This window comes from Solanum tuberosum, unplaced genomic scaffold (assembly GCF_000226075.1).
Source record: "Solanum tuberosum cultivar DM 1-3 516 R44 unplaced genomic scaffold, SolTub_3.0 scf00209, whole genome shotgun sequence".
Taxonomy (NCBI): domain Eukaryota; kingdom Viridiplantae; phylum Streptophyta; class Magnoliopsida; order Solanales; family Solanaceae; genus Solanum; species Solanum tuberosum.
In genome coordinates, this window is record NW_006239134.1 from 573,774 (window position 1) to 583,058 (window position 9,285).

Genomic DNA, 9,285 nt, shown 5'->3' on the forward strand with positions numbered 1-9,285 from the left:
ACTTAATGACTAATATCTGAACCATTAAGATTAAGACCTTGAAGTTGTATTCTTAGTTGACCAAGTCAAGATCACTTTTTTTTTAAAAACAATAATTTAATTCACGACTAGGATAATACCTTAAGTTAAATTCTCTCGGGCAACTTATGTATTTTTCTAAACTTAGGTAAGCAAATAATAATAAAAAAAGAACTTAGGTGGTGGAAGTGTAATTTGCAGAAGTAATTGAATTTTCCATAGTGGACTCTGAAGAAGTACCAAGTCCAGTCTTAGCAAAGCCAGTTTTCCTATCCCAAAGCTGTGCAGAGAAGAGCAACACCGTGCTCGATCTTCATTCCCAATTTTCCATTGGATATCAACAACAGAACAAAGTTAGCTTCATTAGTCTCTGTTCTCTCTGGCGATCCATCGACATCCGTAGCATCATATTCTGTAGAGCCCTAATTGGAATAACCAGAGTTCAAAACTGAAAAAATGTCGTGGTTCAAATCGGCCATGAGCAAAGCCGTGGAGGTTGGGAACAAGAACAACCTCACCCGCACTGTCAAGAACTACGCTGACTCCGTTGTTCAACAAGCCGGTCAAGCTGTCGCAGAGGGCGCCAAACTCCTCCAGGATCGTATTGTAATTTCTCCATTATCCAATTTTGTTTCCTTACAGCCAGCACTCCATATTATTAATACTTTTGTGTTAATGTCTTGAAATTATACTACACAAATTAGGTGCCGATTGGTTGTCTTTCAATGGAGTTAATGGGTTTATGAAAATCAGCATAATATAGTACATTGTTTGGTTGCATTTTAAGGAAATCAATTTTGGCATACAATCCTGTATAGCTAAATACATTGTTTGGTAGCTTTACCTTAGTAAATTAATGAGGAATCTATGTATATTTTATGTGTGGTAAGAATAGGTGCATTATATAATACCTAGATTAAAACACTGAAATGACAAAACTAAACCTCCAAACTTAACGAACATTTTATTTTACTAAAGTATTTTAAATATATACACTATATACTAATATGATAATCAAACCAAATATTCAACAAAGAAATAATTCACATTACAATACTTGCATTACTAATACGTGCAAAACAATCCTTATATTACTAAACCCTTCATAAGTAATCCTTTATAATAATTCCTGTATTTCTAATCGTTGCATAACTTGTATCTAAACTAAGCGACCTTTAACTAATTTTAAAATGTAGTTTCTAGTCAGGTATACGGCTTTCTTTAATTTTTCACTCAATGGTGTGTGTACTCATGTCCCTAATATCAGAACTTGATTATTTGTTTTACACATTTTGTGAATTAAACATTTGGGGAATTCCACTAAGAATAATATTTTGAGAAGGATTTTTTGTTTTTCTCCTTAGTGCTTTCTTTTAATTCTTTTAAATAAATAAGCTTAGAACTATATTTGAGCAACTAATCAAGTTTTACCGAAGTAATTAAGGCCAAATAATTTGAAAATGAATTTCAGGTCTAACTCTACTCCAAAATGTAGCTTATGAAGTTTTGATTACCCAAAACCATATGAGGAGATCCGTTTTAAAATTCCCCATCGATGTGGGATCTAATGACCCCGCATGCCCATGACTTGGATATTTGGAGCGTGAACAAAATGACATAGGGGCCCAACATCAAGTAAACCAAAAAATCGGGATGAACTTGAGCTTTGAAAACATGATATAAACTAGACCTTCGGCCTGACAAAACCCCAAAAGTTAGCTCATGAGGTGAGGCTTGCTCGATATCATATAAGGAGACCCATTTTTATATCTTCAACTGCCGTAGGATCTAACAAAAAGTGGAATCCAATAGAGTTCAATCAACAACAATACATCTCACTTTTAAGCACCATTCATAATTTCATGTTGTTCCCTTTCAACTCGGTCAATAGTTCTCCTCACTATCCTCCTCTTTCTTCATTCTCTTGAATAACTTCTTATGCAAAACACACTTAAACTAGTACTCTTTTTCGCAGTCTTCTTCAAATCCTCCTTTTGAAAATTCATTGGAATAACTAATTTCAACTCACCCTTTTCCTTTATAATCATTTAGACCCACATTTCTTCTCCACATATGACTTGATTGAGGAGCCTAAATTGTGGTTGGTAGTGGGTACGTGAGTTCGCACGATGAAGCGTCATGAGTTGCATGAGGGATGGAGGGGACGATGGTTGTAAGTCTAAGGGGTTAGATTGATAGAGGAAGAGAATCAAATTTAGGCTCCTTAGTCTAGGGGTCTATCGAAGACACTTCTTTTTTAAAGAAGAGGTAAGGTCTGCGTACACACTACCCTCCCCAAACTCCACTTGTGGGATTACACTGGGTATGCTGTTATTGTGTCTAGAAATTCGTGGAGGACAAACTTTGGTTGCCTAAATGAAGTGGAAGGGTAAGTTTAATCTGGTTATTACAATGAATGTTTTTGTGGAGGATTTGAGGAAGACCGCGAGAAGGGGTACTTGTTTGACTGCTTTTTGCATAAGAAGCTATCTAAGAGAGTGAAGAAAGAGGGAGATAGTAAGAGGAGGGGTTGGTTGAGTTGAAAGATAACACCATGGCATTAACAATGGCGTTTTGAAGTGAAGGAATTATTGAGTATTAACAGGGAATGGAGAGCTAGATAGCTAAGCTCAAGTTGATGCTTGAGGAAACAAAGAGGTGCGTCCATGTATTATGTAAGTTGCTTACTAGTAGAACCATTGATTTCCATTTTGGTTTTATTTTTTTTCTTAAAACTTGAATTGTTTAATGTTGCCCAAGAATAGAGCTAAGTGTATCTAAAAAAATAGGCTTAGTAATATTTGATGAATTGTCATTCATCAATTGCTCTACTTAACAAAAATGGAAAACAAAAAGCCAAGTCCTGATATTAGGGTGATGGGTTCACTCGCTTGTGAAAAACAATATAACAAAGCTTGATTCTTGATTGAAAGTGTTTTTTCTTATAAAATATGTCGTGCAACCGTATAGATCAGTAAAATTCTAGTCCTACTTGATATTGCATTTAATCCAAGAGTTATTTGTAAGTACTATTGAGTTATGTGTAGATTTCACCTTGATGCTGTCGACATTACAAGAAGTATAAATTAAATAGCTAGCGCTACAGCTACTACATGGTTGCCTACTGGTAAAAGGTTGGACCAATAACCTGAGTGAACTAAGGTTCAAGTTGTAGGAGAGCTGGCACTAGGTTAACTCTTTCTATGTGTTTAAGTCTTGTTGGGTAGTCACCTAGTATTTGTGCTAGTGGGAGGTAGCAATAACCTAGTAGACTAGTTGAGTGTGTGCAAGTTGGCCAGGCACTGCCATTATTGAAAAGAAAAATCAGATTAGCTAAAAAATCAACTCAATGATACAAATGAAATGAGTATCTCCTTTGAAGTAGTAACTCCACAGTGGCAATAAATAAGGAAAGACAGTGGAAAAGAGCTTTTCATTGTACATGGGTATAACGAAAGCAAGCTAAATATTTATCTATGAAGATTATCTAACTTTAATGACAACTCAAAGAATAGAGGAAACCTGATATAAGAAGACAACAAAAACAACATACCAGTGTAGTCTCACATAGTGGGGTCTGGAGGGTAGAATGTACACAAACCTTACCTCTACCTCAGAGGTGAGGGAGAGAGACCGTTTCCGATAGACCCGGCTCAAGGAAAAAACACTCTAGGAAAAGACATAATGGAAGTACAATATACAATAGATAGTAACAAAACAACAGATAGTAACGTAATAGTACTACCACAAAATGCTACTACACACATACTACACCAAGTAATAGATAGTCACAGAAATCGACAAACAAGAAACTAGAAGAGTAGTCCTATGACTACTAGTAAGTGCAACAAGACAAATCACTCCTACATACTAACCTTCAATTATAATTCTAGTCCTCTACACCTTTCTAGCTAAGGTCATGTTCTCGGTAAGCTGCCACTGCGCCATATTCTGTTTAATCACCTCTCCTAGTACTTCTTAGGTCTACCTCTACTTCTCACTATCCCCCTCTTGCTCTCTCCATTTAACCCCCTTACATTCCAAGACAGAATTTTTACTCTCATTATTGTTTGAGAGTTAGAATACTCCCACTAGATCTTGGCTCTCCATCCTTGAAATTCACATTGAAGAATAAATTTCTGATTTCTTTTGGAACTATGTTGTTCTCCTTTGTGACTTTGTGACTTTCCCCCGACCCATTTTCCTTCTCCCTCTGATCAAGTTTCATAAATAGAGCATGTGCTTCCTTCCTACACCCCTTAAGATCAACTCCAAACAGCTGGCTCAAATTTAACATGTTCGCTTGAACCCATTCAGTTGCATTTGCTTCCATATCTTCCTCTTGTGAACTGATGTCAATCTGGAGTGGAACTGGATCTGACTCTACGTACATGATTTCCAAAGTGTGAAAAATCTGTCTCCTCCACTCTGTTTTTGACTTTCGATAACCACGTCAATTATCAGAATCTTCCCATGATTTTGTTTTTCTAAGCGATCCTCGTTTGCTTTCTTTTTCCGCATAGAGGATTATTGTATTATAGTCCTCAAAAGAAAAGGAAACCAAGTTGTTTCTTGTTTTTATCATTATGATAGCTGAAGTATAATAAAATTTTAAAAATTAAGGTTTGCTTAAGAAAAGTAAATACAAGCAGCAGAGATCAAATTGGAGTTTAACATCATTATGAACTTCTGGAATACTACAGGAACTGTGAAGTTTTATACGTGGGCTCCCTGTGCTTGCGTTTTTCTTCTGTGTAACTAAAGAGTTCATGAGATGATTTTTTGCTTATGTCAGGGGAATAGGAACTTCAAAAGTTTCAAACAGACGGTCAAAAGATTGGAAGAAGCTTCTGTCTCTTGTAGGGGACCAGAGAGAATTCTATTGATGAAAAGGTGGTTAGCTGTACTTACAGAAATTGAAAAGAGGACTGAGGTTTCTGCTGAAGATAAGGAAAAGATCAACGAGCAGCAGTATCCTTCCGAAGAAATAAAGGAGAATCCAAGAAAACAATCTCTGGTGAGTAAATTGATCTTCCAAGCTCTCACTTTTATCTTTTCTGTTTTGTGATGAAGCAGGACTTGGAATTTCTCTTTCTAGAAATAATTTCTCCCGTTTGGTCTTCATGTAAGAAGGAAATCTGAATATTCTAGAATTAGTTTGTTCTTCAGTTTGGGATTTATATGTGCATTAAGTAAAATAATTGTACGTTTAAGTAGTTTTGCCATAGATTCATTGGTGCTGTTTATCTCATGGAATAATCTGTTCAGGAATTGGTTCATTGTGTCAATTAATCTCCTTTTTGATATGGTGCGTCTGCTAGTCCCCTAAAAGGCTCTTTTGCTGGTTTAGAAATATCAAGGAGTGTCAGACTCCCTTCAATCCTTTATGCTGCTTTTGATTGTGAAATCACCAACTGGATCTTGGTTTGTTATTTATACTTCTAGGATGTCTTCATCAGATGATTTTATCTGGAGTATGATTCTTATACCATCTACAATCCAGTAATATTTATTGCATCAAGTATGCAGACCATGAGGACTGACATCTCATAAATTGATGAAGCTGAGCATGTTTGATAAAGCTTCTTTGTCCACATTCCACAAGTGTCTTTTGGATGCAAATTTGAATGGATATCAGATTGCCTTTGGTTGTCTTACAATGCATATCAAGTTCTGTTGGTTGTGATCTGTTTATTGTTTCTGCTTTTCTTGTTTGGTTTTAGTGAAAACTCTTATGTTATATATATATTATGCTACTTGTTGTGAAAACAATCATTCCAATTAAATTCAGACTGTTTTGATTGTGGTCACCTTGTCTCTCTTATTTAGTTAACATGTGGTTCTTGTACTTGTGTTGCTTAGATCGAGAGTAAACTCAATCACAATATTTTTTTCTGTTATGGGTATATGTTGTTTATTTATTGATTGAATTCTCATGATTCACCCTTCAAAAAGTTTTTTCACTCCAGTTTACTTGTTTCACACAGTTGGCCTAACCCGTCTCCAATTTGATAGGTTCTCTATTATGATACGGAGATGGGTGGTGAGCCAATGAACTTCCATGATGTCTTTCTATACAGTCAAGCTTTGGAGGGCATATCAATATGTATGGTATGTAAGTAAATTTTTTCAGTTCCTGCTTTGTTTTGCCAAAAGAAGCTCATTCATGTTTAGTTTCATTTATCAATTCTGTATATGTCATCCTTTTTCCGAAGTGTGAAGAGGAAGAGAAATAAAAGAGAAACATGGCTTAATTTTTCCCTCAAGCTACTGGGGCTTAAATAACCATGTATACATGCTGTAAAAAGGAAGGAAAATCACTACATAATTACAATATGAGTAAATCAAGCAATATACTATATTTACTCTTATTCTGAGTACTCATGAGACCCTAACCCTCATACTCAAGCTGGTGCTAGGACCGGCAATGGACTTTGTGAATATATCTACAGTTGATTATTTGGCCGCACAAACTTTGTGATGATGTCTCCGAAGAGCTCCTTCTCTATGACAAAATGTCAATTAATCTCTATGTGATTGGTCCCTCTTGTGAAAAACTCTATTTGACGCAATATGAAGTGGAACCGCGTTATCACACACAAATTCCATTTCTGTGATCTCTCCAAATTTTAATTCCTTTGGTAGTTGTTTGATCCATCTTTTTAAATAATGAAAGTTTAGATATAGACAACTGCTTTATTATGGAAAGTAGTGGTGTCTTTAGTTTTATCCTTCCAGATTGTGTAATGTCTGTGGTCTTTTCTTTTATGTATAATTTGGTTGATATCTAGCTCTCAAAATTGTTGATTAAGAGAGTTAACGACAAATTTACTCTTTTCTGTTACTCAGATTCTTGAAACGCCAAATGAAGAGGAAGTTTCTCTCCTTCTTGAATTGTTTGGGTGAGTTTAGTCAGTATCACAGGCCATGAGTGTGTCTTCAGTAAATTCTGGCTTATGTTGTATCTGTTGAATAGGCATTGAGTGTCAAGATATTAACTGTATTTAGTTACCTGCAGACTCTGTCTCACGGGAGGAAAAGAGGTGCACTATGCAATAGTCAGCAGTATCCAGGATCTGGCAAAAGTTTTCTCAAGCTACAAAGATGAAGTATTGGTAAAGTCAAACAGTCCTTTCTATCTTTTAGCAATAGAAAACCGTCTTGATTTTAAATAAAATTAATAGACAACTGTAATTGAAACTCTATGTACTTTTTTTACTCTCTTTGACTGTGCTACTTTGATTCCACAATCATTTGATGAAGTGTTGGGCCTTCGTATACGTTCAATATTTTTCACTGCAGTACTATGTTTTGCTGAGGCTGAGAATTGTTGTGTGGTTCAGTTTCAGACATCTTTTATCCAAGGGAAAAGGGTAAAAAATGCCCTTAAACTATGTGAAAGGAAACAAATGCCCTCCGTTTATAGTTTGGCTCAAAAATGCCCTTATTGTCAATACTTTGGCTCAAAAATGCCCTTAAACTATACGAAAGGAACAAAAATGCCATCCGTTTGTAGTTTGATCCAAAAATGCCCTTGTCGTCAATACTTTGGTCCAAAAATGCCCTTATTGTTATTTTTTTTTTATAACCGAGAAATCGGTCTGTGACCCGCCCTTTGGACCAATCACAGCCTTCTAAACTCGGTGGATAATGGGCCCGCCCCTCTACCCTTCTCCACTTAAATACAGTCAAAATGCTCATTTTCCAAATAAATATGAGTATTATTTTTTTAACACATTCTTTTTCTAATAATTATTTTTCTTTTTAAAATTAGCAAATGTTTATCCTACTTCAATTCAGAAAAAAATAAAAAATAAAAATATTTCTTATTTTAATATCATTATTTTTTATCGTTATATAAATATAAATTAATGATGGATATACTATAATCTTATATATATGACATATATTATATATCGAAAGGGTACATGAAGTTATTCTATTTTAATTGATAAAATGAGATTAAGAAGAAAAAAAATATTTCCTACATTTTTATTTGTTAAAGTGATTTTAGAAGAAAGAAAACAAAAATAGTGTTCCTTAATAATATATTAATTGGAAGAAGATGTGTTTAAAAAGAAAAAAAATATATATATTTATTCGGAAAAAAGGCATTTTGACCCATTTTTGTAACTATAGGGGCATTTCTGGACCAAAGTATTGACCGCAAGGGGATTTTTGAGCCAAAATATTGACGGTAAGGGCATTTTTGAGCCAAACTATAAACGAGGGGCATTTTTGTTCCTTTCACATAGTTTAAGGGCATGTTTTACCCTTTTCCCTTTATCTAATAATTTAAAATTATATGGTGTTGGCTGGTTAACTAAAATATAATGCCAACTAAATGGAAGGCCATTTTATCCTAGAGGGTACTGGCATTCTGCATTTGGTTTGATAAGAAATTGTATCTCCTTAATAACATCTCAACCAGGTTATTGAAGTTCTGTGGATTAGTTCGCCTCCTCTCCCTCTTGAACATGAGAAATCTTGTAACTTGATTTGAATTCTCTTCCTTGGAGAGTTTTAGTGTGTAGAGTTTGCATGATTCAGAGTCAAGAGTTATGTCCAGAGAGGGGCTCCTACTTCTCCTTTAGAATTAAGGAAGCTAGAGCAAAGGTCCTTCAAAGAAATGCTAGAATGGCCAGTTCTAGAGTTGGGGAAACATACTGAAAGATAGAATCAGGAAAAGAACCTTCGTTCTCTCTATCAAGCAAACATGTTCAAAGAAGGAAGAGTTTCTTGAAGGCTTGCTTGGTCGGGACCTTCTCAAAATGGGTGAGATCGACAGAAGCGGTAGGAAACTGGGTTGCTGCAGTATGGGATCTAGTTAATGGGTTGAAGATCACTCAGTTCAGTGATTCACCGTTCCTATTTCGTTTTGTAGACAAGAGCCAAGCTGCAAAAGTTCTTCAAGGGGTAGAGGATTGTTAGGTGACAATTTTTTGAAGGTAGAAGGGTAGGCAGAACATATTGGGTGTGAAGATCCATGATTAACTGGGGACTGGTGGTGAATTTGGTGTGTCTCTCGGTTCACCTTTGGTGTTTTGACTTATTCAAGAAGTGGTGGAGAATCTTTGTGGGAGAATTGTAGATGTTATGTGTAGTTTGCATAATTTGTCAAGAGCTAGAATTATGGTGAGGAAGGGTGGCAAAGAACCTATTCTATGGTCATCGAAGATGAGGAGGCTAGTTTCAAAATCTGGTTGCATCCTGAGTTTTGACTGAAAGTGAAGGGGGGGGGGGGGGGGGGGGGGGGGGGATTGTCTT

General features: G+C 35.7%; 1 protein-coding gene across 1 annotated transcript in view; it reads left to right on the forward strand.

Moving 5' to 3' along the window:
* The first annotated feature begins 256 nt into the window (after positions 1-256).
* LOC102596582 (coiled-coil domain-containing protein 18-like) overlaps positions 257-9,285 on the forward strand; it is a 36,098-nt gene continuing 27,069 nt past the window's right edge. The window contains exons 1-5 of the mRNA XM_006355856.2: positions 257-624; positions 4,814-5,035; positions 6,034-6,129; positions 6,868-6,920; positions 7,037-7,133. Of these exons, the coding sequence (XP_006355918.1) occupies positions 475-624; positions 4,814-5,035; positions 6,034-6,129; positions 6,868-6,920; positions 7,037-7,133 (618 nt within the window). The 5' untranslated portion in view covers positions 257-474. The remainder of the gene's footprint in view (positions 625-4,813; positions 5,036-6,033; positions 6,130-6,867; positions 6,921-7,036; positions 7,134-9,285) is intronic.